The sequence below is a fragment of the Apodemus sylvaticus genome, chromosome 1, assembly GCF_947179515.1.
Source record: "Apodemus sylvaticus chromosome 1, mApoSyl1.1, whole genome shotgun sequence".
In the NCBI taxonomy this organism is placed as follows: domain Eukaryota; kingdom Metazoa; phylum Chordata; class Mammalia; order Rodentia; family Muridae; genus Apodemus; species Apodemus sylvaticus.
In genome coordinates, this window is record NC_067472.1 from 171989037 (window position 1) to 172011502 (window position 22466).

The 22466-nt window shown below is 40.5% G+C and overlaps 1 protein-coding gene across 7 annotated transcripts in view; it reads right to left on the reverse strand.

The window, feature by feature from the left end:
- Positions 1–260: 260 nt before the first annotated feature.
- LOC127670429 (zinc finger protein 431-like) overlaps positions 261–22466 on the reverse strand; it is a 296871-nt gene continuing 274665 nt past the window's right edge. For 2 of the 7 annotated variants that reach the window (XM_052164839.1, XM_052164850.1), the window contains exons 2-6: positions 8560–8686; positions 8302–8362; positions 7461–7544; positions 6604–6720; positions 261–3106 (exon numbers count right to left, since the gene is read on the reverse strand). In XM_052164839.1, the coding sequence (XP_052020799.1) occupies positions 1813–3106; positions 6604–6720; positions 7461–7544; positions 8302–8362; positions 8560–8686 (1683 nt within the window). In that variant the 3' untranslated portion in view covers positions 261–1812. The remainder of the gene's footprint in view (positions 3107–6603; positions 6721–7460; positions 7545–8301; positions 8363–8559; positions 8687–22466) is intronic. The other 5 variants (XM_052164828.1, XM_052164860.1, XM_052164868.1 and 2 more) reach the window with 4 other exon arrangements.

The window sequence follows — 22466 nt, forward strand, 5'->3', positions numbered from 1 at the left end:
GTGGTTGTACCATCTTAGAGTAACTATGGCAGATATGACAACTGACAAAGAAAAACACATGAACATTTTCCCTGTTTTAAATCACTTTATTAACATTTTTTATTCTAGTTTATGTTTATGACTACTTTGCCTATATGGATATCCTTGCCACATACATGCCTGGAGTTTATGGGAATGATGAGCATCCATGTGAAGGCTGGGTATCAGATTGTGGTCCTTTATTAGAACAAGTGTTCTTTGCCATTGAGCCAACTCACATGCCATGAAAAATCCTTTTATTTTGTTGTGACGTTTTAATGGCAACAAACTCATTTCTTCAAATTATTTTGTCTACCAAGGCTGAACTCGCATTCATAGTGATCTGCCTGCCTGCTGAGATTATAGTAATGTACCAGCATGCCTAGCATCAAATTTTATACATCTGTATTTAGACTTGTACAGATGTCAGTGCAATGCCTTCAGATGCCAGAAGAGGGAATCAGGATCCCCTGGATTTGAGGGTTTCTGGTAGTTTAGAGAAACGAACCAAATGTTGGGGTGGTAGGAACTCAATCAGGGTCTTCTCAAAGAACAGCAAGGGCTCTTAGCTACTAAGCTCTCACCATGCCTCAGACATGAAATAAGCAGCAAGTCATTATGCTTGCTGTCAACTGAGATACCCAAATTTGGGACTCATGAACTACAGGACCATTTCACTCTGATACACACAGGCCTGTGGGCTAAGCAGACTTCAAAGTTTCTTACATCACCAAGGATATTATCACCATAGTAGCTAAGTGTTGACAGTTCCACTGCGCCAAGGAAAAGAATTGTAGGCACGATTTTTTCATATAGATTTCCTACTATGTTCAACCTATTTGACTTGAGTGATGGTCATTGTGCTTAACCCAGAGGGAACCAGTTACATTCATTTAAGAATTTTTGAAGATGGGCGGTGGTGGCACATGCCTGTAATCCCAGCACTCTGCCATGCAGAGGCAGGCGGTTTTCTGAGTTTAAGGCCAGCCTGGTCTACAGAGTGAGCTCCAGGACAGGGAGGACTATACAGAGAAATCTTGTTTTGAAAAAAAAAATATATATATATATATATATATACATATATAAAAGAAAAAAAAGAACCTTTAAATATTGGATTTCAGTATAACAAGGCTCTCATATATGTATATGTACATATAAATATATATATATTTACATATTTAACATGGACTATAATATGTAAAGGCTTTCCCACATTGCTTATATTCACAGGGTTTCTCTTCAGTATGTGTTCTCTGAAGTATTCTCTCCAGCATTATTTTTTGTGAACCTGGAGATAACAGTGACATGCAAAGACTTCCATATTGAATACCTTCGTAGTGTTTCTCTCCAGTATGAATGGTTTTATGCCTTTCTCACATTGTTCACCTCCATAAGGTTTCTTTCTAGTATGTGTTCTTTTATTCAAAGATGATAGTGTTATGAAAAGGGTTTCCCACATTGATTACATTCATAGTGTTTCTCACCAATGTTTTCTTTCATGTATTCAGAGATAATTATGTTGTGAAATGGATTTATCACTTTTACCATACTTGTACGATTTATCTCTAATATATATTCTTTTCCACATGAGATCACTATGATGTCCAAAAACCTTACTACATTTCTTATGTTCATATGGTTTCTGTACAGTATGAGTATTTTCATAGTGATGAAGTCTAGAGAAATATGCAAAGATGTTACCATGCTAAATACCTTCATAGGGTTCCTCTCCCAGATTGATTATGTTTCAGTAGATTATTTTGATTTTCAAAGGCTTTACCACAGTGATTACATTCATAGGGCATCTTCAGTATGAAACTTTTTATGGTTTTGGAGCTGATGGTGAAGTGTGTAAGCTTTAAAAGATTGATTACATTCATAAGGTTTCTCTCCAGTATGTGTTCTTTTATGCACACACAAAGCAGAGTGATATGAAAAGGCTTTACCACACTGATTACATTCATAAGGTTTCTCTCCACTATGTGTTCTTTTATGCGATTGGAGACTACTGCTTTGTGCAAAGGCTTTATCACATTGATTGCATTTGTAGGGTTTCTCTCCACTATGTGTTCTTTTATGTAGTTGGAGACTAGAACGTTGTGCAAATGTTTTATCACATTGATTACATTTGTAAGGTTTCTCTCCAGTATGAATTCTTTCATGAGATTGAAGATGACTGTGAGATGCAAATGATTTGCTGCACTGATTACATTTATAAGGTTTCTCTCCAGTATGTGTTCTTTCATGTATTCGGAGATGACTCTGTTGTGTATAGGCTTTATCACATTGATTACACTTGAATGGTTTCTCACCTGTATGCATTACTTTATGTGTTTGGAGATGAGATCTTTGTGCAAAGGTTTTACCACATTGATTACATACATAAGGTTTCTCTCCAGTATGTGTTCTCTTATGCAAGACCAAATAAGACTGGTATGAAAAGGCTTTATCACACTGGTTACATTCATAGGGTTTCTCTCCAGTATGCGTTCTTTTATGCCAACGCAAAGTAGATTGATGTGGAAAGGCTTTACCACATTGATTACATTCATAGGGTTTCTCTCCAGTATGTGTTCTGTTATGCAAGCGCAAAGTATTGCGATGTGCAAAGGCTTTACCACACTGATTACATTCATAGGGTTTCTCTCCAGTATGTCTTCTCTCATGTATTCGAAGTTTACTGGGTTCTGTAAAGGCTTTACCACACTGATTACATTCATAGGGTTTCTGTCCAGTATGTGTTCTCTCATGTACTTGAAGGTTACTGGGTTGTGAAAAGGCTTTACCACCCTGATTACATTTGTAGGGTTTCCATCTAGTATGTGATCTCTTATGTACTCGAAGTTTACTGGGTTGTGAAAAGGCTTTATCACATTGATTACATTTGTAGGTTTTCCCTCCAGTATCTGGTCTTTTATGTATTTGGAGACTATTATGACATGCAAGGACTTCACTATGTTGAAAACCTTCAGAGGATTTCTCTTGACTTTGAATTCTTTCATGGTTTTGAAGATGACTCTGACATATGAAGGCTTTATCACATTGTGTATATTCATAAGGTTTCTCCCCAACAGGATTTCTTGCATGCCTGCAATGATAATAGGGACATGGAAGAGTTTGATCACATTCATTACACTGATGAATCTTTTTTTATCTGCATGAATTTATTTTACAATTTGGTCTAACTGTAAGGTAGAATCAGATTGCGAGGTTTTAATCACATTGCTTATAATCTTGGTGTTCCCCTTTATTGTGGGGTGTTTCGCAGCATTAAAGACAGCTGTGATTGTGAAGACATTTATTAAATGGCTCACGTTAATAGCATAATTTCTCTACTTGAAGTTTTCCAGATATTTGAAGAAAACTGCAAGAATTCACAAATATACCACTCTAATTATATCCATAAATTTTCTTACACTGTGAGTCATACTGTTAGTACCGAGACCTGTGATGTCATATAGGCCACAATTAGCACAGTGCAACTATGGGTCTGTTGCCAAGGCAACAGTCGCCAGATACCCAGAATTCAATGGCCCAACATTACCTGTAATTTACTGGATTACCCATATATAATTGGTTAGCGTTTCTCCTCCCCTCTCTTTCTTCTCCTCCTTCTTCCCACCCACTACACATTTTCCTCATCTTATATAAAGCCCCACATGGAACTGTTTGGCCTGGTGTGACCTCCTGCGCAAACAGACCAACTGCATGGAAAAACCAACATTTTGGCGTGCCCATCAGGAGATTCTGCCTGTAGTCACTATAGAGAGAAGAGTGTAGATACCTGCTCAGGCTTGCCTCAAGCAATGTTATACTCGAGTTATCAAGGTGAACCAGGTGTTCTCAGACTGCTCCGTTATGGAGCAAAGATGGTGTGTGTGTTGGGGGGAGGGGGAGGGGAGGGTCACTCCCTGTTGATTCTTTCTTAGGACACAGCCCCACGACCGACCAGCTTGCAGATAAACTGCCTATGTTCTCAGGTTCTGGACACAGGCAGACCCCTGGAGATTTGCACCCCCAGAGATCTTAAGCTTAGGATAATACAGTACCTAGTGAGGTTTTTCTGCCCTGGCAGGCCATGGGGAGTTGCTCCCTCTGCTGCTCTCCAGGCAGGACACAGGTCCCACAACCTATCAGCTGGGAGATGAACCACCTGTGTGCTCAGGTCCTGGGCATAGGCAGACCTCTGGCAGTTTGCACCCCCAAAGATCTTAAGCTCGGTGTGATACAGTACCAAGGGACGCTTTTCTGCCCTGGCAGGCAGCGAATATGGCTGCGGGGATTCCCTCCCTCTGCTGCTCTCCAGGCAGGACACAGGCTCCATGCCCGGCGGTCTGGCAGTTGAAGCACCTATATGCTCAGTTCCTGGGCGCAAGCAGATCTCTGGAGGTTTTCACCCCCAGAGATCTAAAGCTTGGGTGCTACAGTACCTAGTGACACTCTTCTGCCCCGGCAGGCATATGCCCATATGCCTACGGTCAAGCATGCCAAGTACCTCCTGTTCTTGGTGGACACCTTCTTGGGGTGAGTAGAAGCCTTTCCCACCAGTAACAAAAGGGCTCAGACAGTCTCTGATCTCCTCCTCCAAGAGATCATACCCGATTTGGTGTTCCAGCCTCCCTTCAGTCAGACAATGGTCCTGAATTTACTTCCCAGATCTCTCACAGTCTATCTAAGGCCTTAAACATCCCTTGGCATTTTCACATTCCCTACCATCCTCAATCTTCAGGTAAGGTAGAAAGAACTAACCGCTCTTTAAAAACCACTCTTGCTAACTGGTCACAGGAACTTCACCTTGACGGGGTAAAACTCCTACCTCTGGCTCTTTTCAGGCTACGAGCTCTCCCCAAGGGTGACCTCTTCTGATCTCACCCTTTGAACTTATGTATGAATGTCCAGTTTTAACTCCTGGTCTTTCACCTAAATGTTCTCCCCTCCCAGACCACCTACCCACCCCACTGCTTTGCCACCTTTGCTCTCTCCTATGAGACTTTGCTGACCACCATCTAACGCAGCCACAGACTGTCTCCTGTCCACTACCTGTCAACATTGGAGACCAAGTCCTCTTATCCCCTCCAGATCATCGGCCCTTACCCCTCTCTCCCAAATGGCAGGGCCCTTTTAAGGTGATTCTCATGACCCCTATAGCTGCTAAACTCGAAGGATTCTCTCATTGGGTCCACCTGTCTCACCTCAAACCTTTCATCCCTCCACCTACAAATGACTCTTCTTCATACATGTCAGCCCTAACAGGACCATACTCTATTAAGCTCCAGGGGACATTGAGACCATCCACCTTGTCCCCAATTCCAGAACATGAGACTCAACTCTGGCAGCTGAGCTCAACCTCATTGGATTAGACATGGGTTTCTTCTCCTACCCTGCTGTTCTACGTTCCCATCCAGGGCAGTCCTTACATCTGGAGATTCAAGGTTCAAGAAATCACCACGGATAACAAACAGTCTTTCCAAATAGGGTCAAGAAACTGCTCCATAGACAGATGCCAGGAACCGATCCAAATCACGATCATCCCTGTATGTGTTATCCCATCTAAGTATTATGATCTCTATACTTGCTTTCTCTTTGACCAGACAAAAGATTATTGTAAAAAACGACCAGAGGAATATGGGGGCTGCCCATGTTGGTATTGTCAGATACATATGCTAGGATCACTGGTCAATCATTTCTTCTATCAACACCACAAGACACTTTTCTACATACAAGACCCGTGGGATTCCAGGTGGGTGACAGGAGTTGTTGGTAAGCTCTATAGTAAAAACCAGCCCAGTTCCCCAGTAAGTAACATCCATATTCAGAGAAAATATATCTCAATTGCCCAACCACTAGATACTGGAAAAGTAGGGGAGATAATTAAACACTCCTCTGAGGTCCTTGATTCTTTGACAGCACCCTCATAAATGGCACTAACTCGTCATTTCGCCTGTTGCTTCAAACCTTAACCTCAGCATACCAGCTCCTTAATGTCACCAGGCCTGGTTACTTTAAGGATTGTTGGTTATGTGTACCCCCGGGAATAGACTCAAAACTGTTACAGGTTCTCCAGTGATACTGCCAAATAACGTTACTTCACCTTTTGTTAGCTGTCCTGACTCCGATGTCACCATGACTCTGTACCTTACCTCTGTCCCTCTCTTTGGCATGGCAAACCATTTTAAGACCTCTGGGACAGGTTCTGTAGGAGCACTAAGTTCCCTAGACTATACTAAAACCATAAGCTTTGATATATCATCTCTGCCACAATGCCCTGCAATCCAGAACGTCAATTCTTTGTGGCACCCAGGTATACCATCGCCTCCCTGCCAGCTGGTCAGGAGTTTGCACATTGGTGCTCCTTTTCCCTGAGCTGGGAGTAATCCAGGGAAATAAGCCCCTGCCAATCCCAGTTGTAGATATAGCTGCTTGACACGAGAGGGCAGTTCAGATCGTGCCACTCTTGATCGCTACAGGAATAGCCATAGGTGTTGGTACTGGTGTGGCAGGAATAACAACTTCTCTGGCCCAATACAATACATCCACTTCCCAGTTTAAAAGCGATCTCCAGGGAATGACTGAAACTGTGCTTACTGTCCAGAAGCAGATCGATTCTTTGGCAGCCGTGGTGCTTCAGAACGGATGGGGCCTAGATGTCCTGACAGCTGAAGAAGGTGGTCTTTGCTTGTTTCTTCAAGAAGAATGCTGTTTCTATGCCAACCAATCCGGGATAGTGAGAAACAAACTCCAGGAGGTTCAGTCAGACATAAAGAACTTCAGAGATCGTGAGACCTCCAGCTCTGACATTTTCGGAAACGCTATATGGAAGTGGATACTCCCTTTTGTAACGCCTTTTCTAGTCATTTTCCTGGTGTTAATGTTTGCTCCCTGCCCCATTAATCTTGTTTCTGCATTCCTCCAACAGCAAATACAAAAAACTTCTAACCAAACTATTAATCAGTTTCTGTTACAGAATTATCAGCCGCTGCCCACAGAAGAGCTGCTGTCTACAGAGGTACCTGATGCCAACGTATACCAAGGAGACCCCGATGGTGAACATCAGCTACACCCCAAAATTGACAACGCCCCTAGAAAGTAGGAAGCAGTTTAAGAGACACGGTGCCCTCACTCCTCTTCACAATTGGGTCCTCCCTCTTCTTTTCCTTTTCTTTTTAATAACAGAAATGGTGGGATGTTAGTATGGAGACCTGTGACATCATATAGGCGACAATTAGCACAGTGCAAGTACAGGCCTACTGCCATGGCAACAGCCGCCATATACCCATAATTCAATGGCCCACCTTTATCTGTAATTTACGTCATCACCCATATATAATTGGGTAGCGTTTCTCCTCTTTCTCTTTTTCTTTTCATTCTGTCGTTCCGCTGGCTACACTTTTCCCATCTTAAATAAAGCCCCATGTGGAACTGTTTGTCCTGGTGTGACCTACTCATTGCAGCTCGCATCTCCAACACATCCTCCCGGCCCATGAGGCAGGCAAACAGATGACCTACATGGCATGTAGGCAGACAAACTGCATGGAAAAACCAACACATACAATATTTGAAAAGTGAAGCACAAACAGAATTTCCATAGTCCTAAGGCTCATAGTGATTTTCTGTAGTGTATGTTTGTAGTTGTATTCCAAATGAAGTTGAAAAACTAAGTGATTACAAACTTGTATGACATTCAGAAAGTCTCCTCAAAGTGGGGACTAGCAGATACCATCTAATATGTCTAGGAAAGAGAGGTACTCTGCATCTCAATATCCCTATGCTCATATGGCCTGTATCCATTATGACATATGATATACCTATTAGAAGAATAACAAATAAAGGATTCCACCTTGCATTCACAAAGATTGACATTTTGTTCCTCATAGACATGAAGTGTAGGGTACGGATTAAGGTTTTTCCACAACAACATTCTTGAATCTCATAAACTTCCTCTCTTACTAAACTTAGCAAATTTAAGACAAGTATATGAAAATCAACAGTTTTACTATGGACTATTTGCTAATTAGAAGATTTTGGACATAGTCATATGAAAGTACATGAAATGGCAGTTCTATAGTGTAGCTCTAATGGTGACATGATTCAAATAGTTATATCTGTTAAGATATACTGTCATAGAGGAATGCCTTACAAGAACATAGCAGCTGCCTGGTATCGAGGTATGTGGCTTGTGAGAATTTAATAGTCAACATAAACTGTTGCTGATCTTTAAAATTTTGAGAACACATCAAATTTTCTTCAGAAGCACATTCGAATCAGGTTTCACAAAAAAATTACCTTATATGTCTTCTATCACTTTGACAATATTCTTCAATATTATGGTCTTCCCAATTGTATCCTAAAATGTAGTACCAGGAAATGTATGATACATTGGAAATTAGTCAATTAGCCATTATCTACAATGAATCTTAGAACCATGCCTGTTTCTTATACTTCCTCATTCTCATTCAAGATTACAGAGGAGCATCAATAACAAAGAAACAGCTGCCCCCCCCCGTCCCTTATTTTTAAACTCAAAGGAAAATTCAGTTTTACCTATAGCAATGAAGTTCCTGCATGTGTCAATCATCACATCTTTGTAAAGTCTCTTCTGAGATGCATCCAGCAAGGACCACTCCTCCCGAGTGAAGTGTACATGCACCTCATCATAGGTCAATGCATCCTAACGTGTACGAGAGAAAGCATGATTGTGATAACACTGTAATGAATACTTCATTGACAATATATTCATATAATTCTGGTGCTTCCAAAACTTAGCCCCTGACAGAGAAATCCTACTATAATCATGAAATCATTTTAGAAGAAATCCAAACTATGAGGTTCACCTGAAATTGCTGTGCCCTTTGAATAGCACATAGCCTAGCAAAAGAAATGCCAATTAACAGACCGAGAAAGGCAGAAATGGGGGTGGGGGGGGAGGACATATTAACACCACAGAGAAACCAATATAAAGAGTTACAAACTAACTCAGTCAGGTGGAGAAGGCGGAGTTGCCATCTTTGTCTCCAGCCAGACGAAACAGGCAACCCCAGGCACTGAGCTAGCCCGAGTGTAAGACCTCTGGGGATGCAGACAACCAAGCTGTGGGCTGCTGCCTGCGCCCAGGAACTGGGAGAACAATGGTTCGTCTGTGTGCCAGTCAGGCATGTGGCCGGTGCCCTGCGGGATCCCCGCTGCCATCTTCTCTGACAGAGCAGACGGGCAGTACCAGGTTCAGTCCACAGAGACAACCCAAGCATAACATTGCTTGGGGCAGGACACAACAGGGCTCCAACAGCACCCAAGAAGATGGCAGCACATCAGCAATCTGTGCCAGGGGAAGCCCAGACATCCAGTGTTGTAGAAATAGCCTTATAGGCTCAAAGGAGGTTGAAGCGCCAGCCAGTGATTAGACCAATTAACACCAGTAAGAACTAGATGGCAAAAGGCAAATGTAGGAACGATACTAACAGAAATCAAGGCAATATGGCAGCATCTGAATCCAATTCTCACTTAACAGCAAGTCCTGGATATCAGAACACACCAGAAAAACAAGATTTGGATTTAAAAGCACTGGTCATGATGCTGTTACAGGAACACATGAAGGACATAAATAAATCTATTAGAGAAATTCAGGAGGAAATGGATCAAAAGATAGAAGCCCTTATAAGGGAAAGACAAAAATCATTAAAAGAAATCCAAGAGAATACAGGTCAAAAGATAGAAGCCAATAAATAAGGAGGAAACACAAACAATCATTTAAAGAAATACAGGAGAATCTCCAGGTCCTGCAAGAGGCAAGAGGGGCTTCCGGACAGAGAGAAGTCGGTGTGCTCTGGTGAGTCCAGCGGGCCCCAGCAGGAGCCTTCAGGTGGCTGCATTGGGATCTGAACAGCCTGGGCCACAGCACTCGGTCTCCAGAAAGTGCAGGAGACGTGGTGTGCACCCGGAGGCAGTCTGGGAGCTCACAGCACAGCTTGCTCCTGTACAACAGAGCTTAAGCTCCAGTTCGAAGGCCTCTGGCAGTAGCCCTCAGACCTCTCCGCTTCCGGATCCAGATCAGCCTGGGTGGCAACACCACATCTCCAGGTCCTGCAAGAGGCAAAAGGGGCTTCCGGGCGGCCAGCGGGGAGAAGTCGGTGTGCTCTGGTGAATCCAGCGGGCCCCAGCGGGAGCCTTCAGGTGTCTGCTTCAGGATCTGAACACCCTGACTACAGGCAGTGCAGGAGGTAAGTTGTGCACCAGAGGCCACCTGGGAAGGGGCAACTTGCACTGGTGAGTCCAGCATTGACAAGACCAACTAACACCAGTGAGAAGTAGATGGCAAAAGGCAAACTCAGGAACGTCACTAACAGAAATCAAGGCAATATGGCAGCATCTGAACCCAATTCTCCTTTACCAGCATGTCCTGGATACCCCATCCATCACACCAGTAAATCAAGATTTGGATTTAAAATCACTGGTCATGATGCTGGTACAGGAACATATGAAGGACATGCTTAAAGATACTCAGGAGAAAATGGATCAAAAGTTAGAAGCCCTTGCAAGGGAAACACAAAAATCACTGAAAGAAATTCAGGAGAATACAAAAGCCAATAAGGAGGAAACGCAAAAATCACTTAAAGAAATACAGGAGAACTTTGGTCAACAGGCTGAGGTCATGAAAGAGGAAACACAAAAATCTCCTAAAGAATTACAGGAAAACACAAACAAGCAAGTGAAGGAGCTAAGCAAAACCATCCAGGATCTAAAATCAGAAGTAAAACAACTAATAAAACTCAAAGGGAGACAACTTTGGAGATAGAAAACCTTGGGAAGAAATCAGGGGACATAGATGCAAATATCAACAACAGAATACAAGAGATAGAAGAAAGAATCTCAGATGCTGAAGATACCATAGAAACCATGGACTCAACACTTAAAGAAAATGCAAAATGCAAAAAGCTTGTAACCCAAAACATCCAGGAAATCCAGGACACAATGAGAAGGCCAAACCTAAGAATTATAGGCATAGATGAGAGTGAAGATTTACATATTAAAGGCCCAGTAAATATCCTCAATAAAATTATGGAAGAAAACTTCCCTAACCTAAAGAGAGAGATACCCATGAATATACAAGAAGCCTACAGAACTCCAAATAGACTGGACCAGAATAGAAATACCTCCCGTCACATAATAATCAAAACACCAAATGTACTAAACAAAGAAAGAATATTAAAGGCAGTAAGAGAAAAAGGCCAAGTAACATAAAAAGGAAGACCTATCAGAATCACACCAGACTTCTCACCAGAGACTATGAAAGCTAGAAGATCCTAGGAAGATCTCATGCAGACTCTAAGAGAACACAAATGCCAGCCAAAACTACTATACCCAGCAAAACTCTCAATCACCATAGATGGAGAAACTAAGATATTCCATGACAAAACCAAGTTTACCCAAACCAAGTGTAACCAATATCTTTCCACAAACCCAGCCCTACAAAGGATAGTAGGAGGAAAACATCAATACAAGGAAGGAAACTTCACCCTGGAAAAAGCGAGATAGTAACCTTCGTTCATCAACCCAAAAGAAGATAAACAATCAAATATAAAAAGCAACATCAAAAATGACAGGAAGTAATAATCACTATTCCTTAATATCACTTAACATCAATGGACTTATTCCCCAATAAAAAGACATAGACTAACAGACTGGATATGTAAACAGGACCCTATCGGAAGCACACCTTAGAGTCAAACACAAACACTATCTTAGAGTAAAAGGCTGGAAGACAATTTTATAAGCAAACGGTCTCAGGAAACAAGCAAGAGTAGCAACTCTAATTTCAGATAAAATTGACTTTCAACCTAAAGTCACCAAAAGAGACACTGAGGAACACTTTCTTGCTGGTCAAAGGAAAAATACACAAAGAAGAATTCTCAATCCTAAACATCTATGCTCCAAATGTAAAAGCTCCCTCATTCATAAAAGAAACTTTACTAAAGCTCAAAGTACATATTGCACCTAATGCAATAATTGTGGATGACTTCAACACTCCACTCTCCTCAATGGACTGATCAGGAAAACAGAAACTAAACAGGGACACAGTGAAACTAATTGAAGCTTTGGACCAATTAGAGTTAACAGATTTATATATAACATTTCATCCTAAAGCAAAAGAATATACCTTTTTCTCAGCACCCCATGGGACCTTCTCAAAAATCGATCATATAATTGGTCTCAAGACAGACCTCAACAAATATAAGAAAATTGAAATAATCCCATGCCTCCTATCAGATCACTATGGAGTAAAAATGGTCTTCAATAGCAACAAAATCAACAGAAAGCCGACATACACATGGAAACTGAACAATATTCAATGATACTTTGGTCAAGGAAGAAATACAGAAAGAAATCAAAGACTTTCTAGAATTTAATGAAAATGAAGACACAACATACCCAAATCTATAGGATACAATGAAAGCAGTGCTAAGAAGAAAACTCATAGCCCTAAGTGCCTCCAAAAAGAAAAAGAAGAGAGCATATACTAGCAGCTTAACAAAACACCTGAAAGCCCTGGAACAAAAATAAGCTGATTAACCCAGGAGGAGTAGAAGACAGGAAATCATCAAACTCAGGGCTAAAATCAATCAAGTAGAAACTAAGAGAACCATACAAAGAATCAACAAAACCAGGACCTGGTTCTTTGAAAAAAAAATCAACAAGATAGATAAACCCTTTGCCAGATTAACCAAGAGGCACAGAGACAGTATCCAGATTAACAAAATTAAAAATGAAAAGAGAGACATAACAACAGAATCAGAGGAAATTCAAAAATCATCAGATCCTACTACAAAAGCCTGTACTCAACACAACTGGAGAATCGGGAGGAAATGGATAGTTTCCTGTACAGATATCAAACACCAAAATTAAATCAGGATCAAATAGATCATCTAAACAGTACCATAACCCCTAAAGAAATAAAAGGAGTCATAGAAAGTCTCCCAATCAAAAAAAGCACAGGACCAGATGGTTTTAGTGCAGAATTCTATCAGAACTTCAAAGAAGACCTAACACCAATACTCTGCAAACTTTTCCACAAAATAGAAACAGAAGGAACACTACCCAACTCATTCTACGAAGCCACAATTACGCTGATACCAAAACCATACAAAGATCCAACAAAAAAAGAGAACTTCAGGCCAATTTCCCTTATGAATGAATATCAATGCAAAAATACTAAATAAAATTCTTGCCAACCGAATCCAAGAACACATCAAAACGATCACCCACCATGATCAAGTAGGCTTCATCCCAGGGATGCAGGGACGGTTCAATATAAGGAAATCCATCAATGCAATCCACTACATAAACAAACTCAAAGTAAAAAACCACATGATCATTTCATTAGATGCTGAAAACGCATTTGACAAAATTCAGCATCCTTTCATGCTGAAAGTCTTGGAAAGAACAGGAATTCAAGACCCACACCTAAACATAGTAAAAGCAATATACAGCAAACCGGTAGCCAACATCAAACAAAATAGAGAGAAACTTGAAGCAATCCCACTAAAATCAGGGACTAGACAACGCTGCCCTCTCTCTCCATATCTTTTCAATATAGTACTTGAAGTTCTCGATAGAGCAATTAGACAACATAAGGAGGTCAAAGGGATACAAATTAGAAAGGAAGAAATCAAATTACCACTATTTGCAGATGATATGATAGTATAATTAAGTGACCCAAAAAACACCACCAGAGAACTTCTATAGCTTATAAACAACTTCAGCAAAGTGTCTGGTTATAAAATCAACTCAAGCAAATCAGTAGGCATTATATACTCAAAGGATAAACAGGCTGAGAAAGAAGTTAGGGAAATGACACCCTTCACAATAGCCACAAACAATATAAAGTATCTTGGTGTGACTCTAACCAAACATATAAAAGATCTGTATGAGAAGAACTTTAGGTCTCTGAAGAAGGAAATGGAAGAAGACCTCAGAAAATGGAAAAACCTGGCATGCTCTTGGATTGGCAGGATTAATATAGTTAAAATGGCCATCTTTCCAAAAGCAATGTACAGATTCAATGCAATCTCCATCAAAATCCCAATTCAGTTCCTCTTAAGAGTTAGAAAAAGCAATTCTCAAATTCATCTGGAATAACAAAAAACACAGGATAGCTAAAACTATTCTCAACAGCTTCTGGGGGAATCAATATCCCAGACCTCAAGCAATAGTGTTAAAAACTGCATGGTATTGGCACAGAAACAGACAAGTGAACCAGTGGAAGAGAATTGAAGACCCAGAAATGAATCCACACACCTATGGTCACTTGATCTTCAACAAAGGAGCTGAAAACCTCCAGGGGAAAAAAGATAGCCTTTTCAACAAATGGTGCTGGTTCAACTGGAGATCAGCATGCAGAAGATTGCAAATTGATCCATTCTTATCTCCTTGTACTAAGCTCAACTCCAAGTGGATCAAGGACCTCCACATAAAACCTGACACACTGAAACTAATAGAAAAGAAACTGAGGAAGACCCTGGAGGACATGGGCACAGGGGAAAAATTCCTGAACAGAACACCAATAGCTTATGCTCTAAGATCAAGAATTGACAAATAGGACCTAATAAAATTACAAAGTTTCTATAAGGCAAAGGACACTGTCAAAAGGACAAAACAGCAACCAACAAACTGGGAAAAGATCTTTGCCAACCCTACATCCAATAGAGGGCTAATATCCAATATATACAAGGAACTCAAGAAGTTAACCCCAGGGAACCAAATAACCCTATTAAAAAATGGGGTACAATACCGAACTAAACAAAGAATTTTCACCTGAAGAAATTTGGATGGCCAAGAAGCACCTTAAGAAATGCTCAACATCATTAGTCATTAGGGAAATGCAAATCCAAACAACCCTGAGGTTTCACCTCACACTAGTCACAATGGCTAAGGTTAGAAAATCAGGAGACAGCAGGTGTTGGCGAGGATGTGGAGAAAGAGGAACACTCCTCCACTGCTGGTAGAATTGTAAGATGGTACAAAACAGAACAGAAATTTCTCCCATCTAATAATGATCAAAACACCAAATGTACTAAACAAAGAAAGAATTTTAGAAGCAGTAAGGGAAAAAGGTCAAGTAACATAAAAAGGCATACCTATCAGAATTACACCAGACTTCTCACCAGAAACTATAAAAACTAGAAGATCCTGGACAGACCCTAAAAGAACATAAATGCCAGTCCAGGCTAATATGCCCAGCAAAAATCTCAATTACCATAGACTGAGAAAACAAGATACTCCAAGACAAAACCAAATTCACACAGTATCATTTGACAAACCCAGTTCTACAAAGGATAATGGGTAGAAAATACCAACACAAGGAGGGAAACTACACCCTAGAAAAAGCACAAAGATAATGTTTCAACAAACACAAAAGAAGAGAGCCACACAAACATAATTCCACCTTTAACAACAAAAATAACAGGAAGCAAAAATCACTTATCCTTAATTTCTCTTAACAACAATGGACTCAATTCCATAAGAAAAAGACATAGACACAAGTAAACAGGACCCAATATTTTGCTGCATACAAGAAACCCACCTCAGTGACAAAGACAATCAAGACCCCAGAGTCAAAGGTTGGAAAACAATTTTCCAAACTACTGGTCCCAAGAAACAAGATCGAGTGGCCATTCTTATATCAGATAAAATCAACTTTCAAATGGAAGTTGTCAAAAAAGATAAGGAAGGACACTTTATACTGGTCAAAGGAAAAAAAATCTACCAAGAATAACTCTCAACTCTGAACATCTGTGCTCCAAATGCAAGGGCACCCACATTCCTAAAAGAACCTTTATTAAAGCTCAAGGCCCACATTGCACCTCACAGAATAATAGTCAGAGAGTTCAACAACCCACTCTCAGCAATGAACAAATCATAGTGACAGAACTAAACAGAGACATAGTGAAATTAACAGAAATTATGAAGTAAATGGAGTTAACAGATATTTATAGAACATTTCATCCTAAAACAAAAGAATATACCTCCTTCCCAGCACCTCATGGTAACTTCTCCAAAATTGTCAAGATAATTTGTCACAAATAGGCCTCAACAGGTACAGGAATATTGAAATAATCTCATGTACCCTAAAATCGGGGCACCAGACAAGGCTGCCCACTCTATCTATTAAACTTCAAATTCCACCTAGAGCAATTAGGCAACAAAATGAGGTCAAAGGTATACAAATTGGAAAGGAAGAAGTCAAAATATCACTATTTGCAGATGATATGATAGTGACCCCAAAAATTGCACCAGAGAACTCCTAAAGCTGATAATCAACTTCAGCAAAGTGGGGGGATATAAAATTAACTCAAACAAATCAGTAGCTTTCCTCTACTGAAAGGATAAACAAGCTGAGAAAGAAATTAAGGGAACAACACCCTTCACAATAGTCACAAATAATATTACATACCTTGGTGTGACTCTAACCAAGCAAGTGAAAGATCGACAAGAACTTCAAACCTCTGAAGAAAGAAATCAAAGATCTCAGAAGATGGAAAGATCTCCCATGCTCATGAACTGGCAGGATTATTATAGCAAAAATGGCCATCTTGCCAAAAGCAATCTGCAAATTCAATGCAATCCCCATGCAAATAACAAACCAATTCTTCATAGAGCTAGAAAGAGCACTCTGTAAATTCATTTGATATAAAAAAATAAAAATAAAACGGGATAGTGAACACTATTCTGCACAACAATAGGACTTGTGGGGGAATCACCATCCCTAACCTCAAGCTCTAGTACAGAGCAATAGTGATAAAAACTGTATGGTATTGCTACAGTGATAGGCTGGTAGATCAATGGACTAGATTTGAGGACCCAGAAATGAACTCACACAGCTATGGTCACTTGACATTTGACAAAGGAGCTAAAAACATCCTATGGGAAACCGACAGTATGTTTAACAAACTGTGCTGGATCAACTGGAAGTCAGCATGTAGAAAAATGCAAATTAACCCATTCTTATCTCCTTCTACAAAGCTCAAGTCCAAGTGGATCCAGGACCTCCACATAAAACCAGATACACTGAAGTTTATGGAGGAAAAAGTGGGAAAGAGCCTTGAACACATGGGCACAGGGGAAATTTTCCTAAACAGCACACCAATAGCTTATGCTCTAAGAACAAGAATCTATATATTGGACCTCAGAAAACTGCAAAGCTTCTCTAAGGCAAAGGACACTATTAATAGGACAAAACAGCAATCAATAGATTGGGAAAAAAATCTTTACCAGTCCTACATCCAATAGAAGGTTAATATCTAATGTATACAATGAATTCAAGAAGTTAGAATCCAAGGAGTCAAATAACCCTATTAAAAGATGGGGTACAGAGCAAAACAGAGAATTCTCAACTGAGGAAACTTGAGTGGCTCTGAAGCACCTAAAGAAATGTTCAACATCCTTATTTATCAGGGAAATGAAAATCAAAACAACCCTGAGATTCCATGTCACACCAGTCAGAATGGCTAAGATGAAAAACACAGGAGACAGCAGATGCTGGCAAGAATGTGGAGAAAGAGGAACACTCCTCCATTGCTGGTGGCATTGCAAACTGGTACAACCACTCTGGATATCAGTTTGGTGTTTCCTCAGAAAATTATACCTGAGGACCCAGCTATTCTATTCCTGGCATATACCCAGAATGTGGTCCAACATGTAGTAAGGACACATGTTCCACTATGTTCATAGAAGCCTTATTTATAATAGTCAGAAGCTGGAAAGAACCCAGATGTCCTTCAAGGGAGGAATGGATACAGAAAATGAGATATATTTACACATTGGAGTACTACGCAGCTTTTAAAACAATGAATTCATGAAATTATTAGACAACTGGATGGAACTAGAAAATATCATCCTGAGTAAGGTAATGCAATCAGAAGGGAACACACAAGGTATACATTCACTGATAAGTGGATATTAGCCCAAAAGCTCAGAATAAACACATACAATTCATGGACCACATGAAGCTCAAGAAGAAGGAAGACCAAAGTGTGGGTGCTTCAGTTTTTCTGAAAAGGGAACAAAATACTCACAGGAGAATTTATGAAGACAACGTGTGGGGCAGAGAGTGAAGGAAAGGCTATCCAGAGACTGTCCTACCTAAGGATTCATACTATAAACAGTCATCAAACCCTGACACTATTACAGATGCCAAGAAGTGCTTGTTCAAAGGATCCTGATATGGCTGTCTCCTGAGGGGCCATGCAAGAGCAGGTACAGAGGCAGATGCTAGCAGCCAACCACTGGACTGAGAGCCGGGTCCCCAATGGAAGCGTTGGAGGAGATGAAAGGGTTTGCAGCCTCATGGGAAAAACGATGATGTCGACCAACCAGAAGCCCCAGGGCTCCCAGGGACGAAGCCATCAATCAAGGAGTACACATGGTTCCAGCTGCATTTGTGTCAGAGGAATGCCTTGTCAGGCATTAGTGGGAGGAGATTCTTGGTCCTATGAAGACTTGATAGATTCCCCATCTTGGGGACATCAAGACTGGGGGGAGCTATAGATGGGAGTGGGTTAGGTGGAAGGACATCTTTGTGGAGGTTGGGGGAGGGAGGATGGGTTGGATGTTTTTTGAGATGAGGGAAAACCAGGAAAGGGTATAACATTTGAAATGTACTAAAAGAACATATTCAATAAAATATAAAATAAAATATCTTACTTAAAGGCAATAGATGTTTAAGTAATAATGAACAAATGAAAATATATAAATGTTGATTATAAATAAACAACTAAGTGCCAGAGAGATGGCTCAGTGCTTCATAGCTCTTGTTGGTCTTAGATATAGGACTCAATTGCCAGTATTTACAATGGAAGCTCAGAAGTATTCAGTACTCCAAGTTCAGGAGTTCCAAGGCTGTCTTTTGACTATAGTGAGGACCAGACACACAGAGGTGCTTATACATTCACAGTCATTCAAGGAATTCAAAAAAAGACAACATGTAGGAAGAATGTCTCACCCTTAAAATCAAATGAATCAGAAGGATCAGGCAGTATTAATGTTATAAATAAATGCCATCATGGGAATTAGTATAATACCCTCTGGAAAATTACATTATTCAAGATGTGACTGAACAGGGCTGGAGAGATGGCTCTGGTTAAGAGCACTTAGGCTCTTCCAGAAGTCCTGAGTTCAATTCCAAGCAACCACATGGTGACTCACAACCATCTGTTAGGGGATCTGATGCCCTGTTCTGCTCTGTCTGAAGACAGCGACAATGTACTCTATAAATGAAATAAAATAAAATAAAATAAAATAAAAGATGTGAGTGAAGCACAAAACAACAGCACATGCTTGTCTTGTGCAAAACATATATTCCAGACACCTAAAACAATAAAGCCAGGCATGCTGACCAATACATAATCCCAGCCCAAAAGATCCAGTCAGGTGGATCTCTAAATTTGGGTCCATTCTAGTCAAATTATTTACTTATAGGACATCCAGTCTTTCACAGATGAAATCCTGTCTTCAAAAACAAATACAACAAAATTAAAACTATGAAAAGTTAGGATAACAAAATTGTGTAGAACAGAATACAAATTGCTTCTACACTGTCCTACTTGATTTAAGGATAGAGTCTATAATGGTGACAGCATGACTCCAAAAGCAAGAAGCTGTCTGACCAATTTTAACCACCAAAAAGTAGACAGAAAGAATCAGAAATGGGTCTATGAACACTCAAATCCTGCCCATACTGAAGAATTTCATCTAGAAAAGCTCCTCATACACCAGCTTCAATAGTTCAAAGACATCACCCCAGATAGGGAGATCTTTCATTCAATTGACTGCATTCTGACTCTGGTATCTATAAGCTAGCTCATGTTCATCCCATGATGAAAATGCTTGTAGTCTAACTTCACTGATTCCCATATTCTGAAACAACTTGTACCCTGTTCAAATGTCCTAAGTTGCTTTTGACACTCAAGGCAGTCTCTTGAGTGACACATCTTGTAAAATCACAAAACAAGTTATATCTTCCTAGCATACAGTGGCACACAATACCTACACCCAACCCAATAGAAAGGAATGGGTACACAGGGAGAGAAGATTGAACCAAAGCAAGAGACAACCCCAGCAGCACAAACACCAGAGGCTGTAGTTCTGTTTCAGACTCATGCAAATTCACATTAAAAGGACTTGAATGGCCCTGCTCCTTCAACTTCTCATAAGTGTTTCTCGTTGGTTACTTCCACTCCTTACACACAGCTGTCCATGGCAGACCTCTCATTGCTTAGATCAACAACTTGTGGTCTCAAAATGCAACTTTGGCATCAACCTCACAGTTTCATGCAGGGAACTGTTACAGACTTCTCAGTTCAGCTCTGATTCAGTCAAACATCGATGGCTGGAATAAATGAGCAACTAAAACCACACACTAAGGATTCATGACATCACCTTTTTTATGTTTCTTGTTTCCAGAACAAATACAACATAAGTGATCCTGCCCAGTTTGGATTCTAAGTTGTGATGATGGATCTTGCCATGCTTGGACCACAGTTGCAACAGGTTTTGTATAAAGTTGCTTCCAGGGACTCTGAATCACTTTGCCTACTCATTACATTAATTGAAGTCTTAGCAGGAAAGTGTGACCTGTTGGGCATCTTCTTAGGATTCTAATGGATAGCAAAGTCCTTCTCTTTAATGATGATAACTTTCTTGAAAACTCCTGCCTGTTTCAACATTTAACTGCCATCGAAACTACCTACTGCTGTTTTTCCCCAGGAACCACTATTTGTTTTTTTCACTATAGATATGAATGAGCCTCCCCCTCCCCAAGCCGCCATTATAACCACCCAACAGACTGAATATTTCATCTATGAAATCAGCCCATTACTTTTAAATTCTGCCTTACTCAATTTCTCAGGGCATAGTGAGAAAAAGAAAAATTAGGGGCCATAATATCACACAAATGACCACTAGCTTAATTTTTTCCTAGAATCTATTTTTAACTGAATCCCTTTGACATTGAATTCCTCTATCTCCATTACTATCAACACTCCAATTATCCAGGTCATTTAAAAAAAGAAAACTTTGGTAAAGTCCTGGTATCTTCTACATTCAACATAAAGACAAGCCTACGGGTTCTGTACAGCAACAAAATCACCTTTAAGGGACATTTTTGTCCTAAATTGCATCTCTGCTGTTGTTAAATCCTCTAACCAAAAACATCTCATGTAATAAGTGGGTTTATTTGGCTGATTCTGTCAGACCACAATTTATCACTTTGGGAGCTTAGCGTAGAACACGTCAAACTACAAAATGAAGGAACAAAGACCATGGACAAAAATTATTATCTGGCTGTCTCTATGGTTTGGTCACTGTCTCAGGCTCAGGCATCTATATAACCCAGAACACGACCACTTCCATAGGGATATTTCTACACTCTGTGGGTCACACCTTCTGCTGGAGATGTGCATAAGGTCACTGGAAAAAGGAAGATTCACTCTTCTTCGCCTGCTTGCCAACAGATCTGTTGGAATCTAATTCTACAGAAGACCAGCAGAAACACCCAGCCTCATGGGTCAAAGCAACTACTAAATTCTTGCACTGCCCATTCACAGCTGACCATAGTTCGGGTAGTGGACTACAAACTGTAAGTCATCACATTAAACTTCCTCAATATAGACAAACATTCCATAAACCTAAAAAACATTCCATGACCCTAAAAAACCCTAATACACATCCTTTCCTGCTCATCTCTTTGTCCTAGCTACAAACTAAGGTCAGATGCCTCCTGATTAACAACATGCCATACATACCAAAAGACTAGGTAGTCTGTACAAAGACTTACCCCATTATTAGTTACCAGAGACTAAATTCTCACAGTTGCCCTTAGCACTAAAACAGAATACAAGGGGAAGCTTCCTCTCTCCCTGTTTATGCCTTTGTAGACACAACATACCATTACTTGTCCTTCCTTTCCTACATCATTTCTGTGTCATAGCCCCAACTCGGGCAGACAACCTCTGTTAAACTACATGCCATGCTTGCCAGAAGATCAAGTAGGCTGTCCAGAGATCTGTTAATTCTATCACTTACTCCAGACACAAGCTTCAAAGTTGTCTTTAGCACTGGAAGAAAACAGCAGAGGCACCTTAACCACCCCTTCATCTATGTGCTCTATGAATAGCTAAGATCATGTCTCCCTGGCTTTCTCTATCTCAAGCTCCCACACCAGAAAGCATTCCCACTTGAGCAAACCAGCTAGGAATGCCAGTAAGTTAGGCAACATTTAGCCAACACACTCCAAAAATACAGAGGGCAAACAGAACCACAGGTACAAAACTCCCATTCAAACAAGACATGCAGAAACCAGAACCTAGACCTAAAATCGCCCTACACCCAGATGTCTAGACACCAGCATAGGCATATAATCAGCAACAGAGCCAAGCTATCCTATCACAACAGGTCCTAAT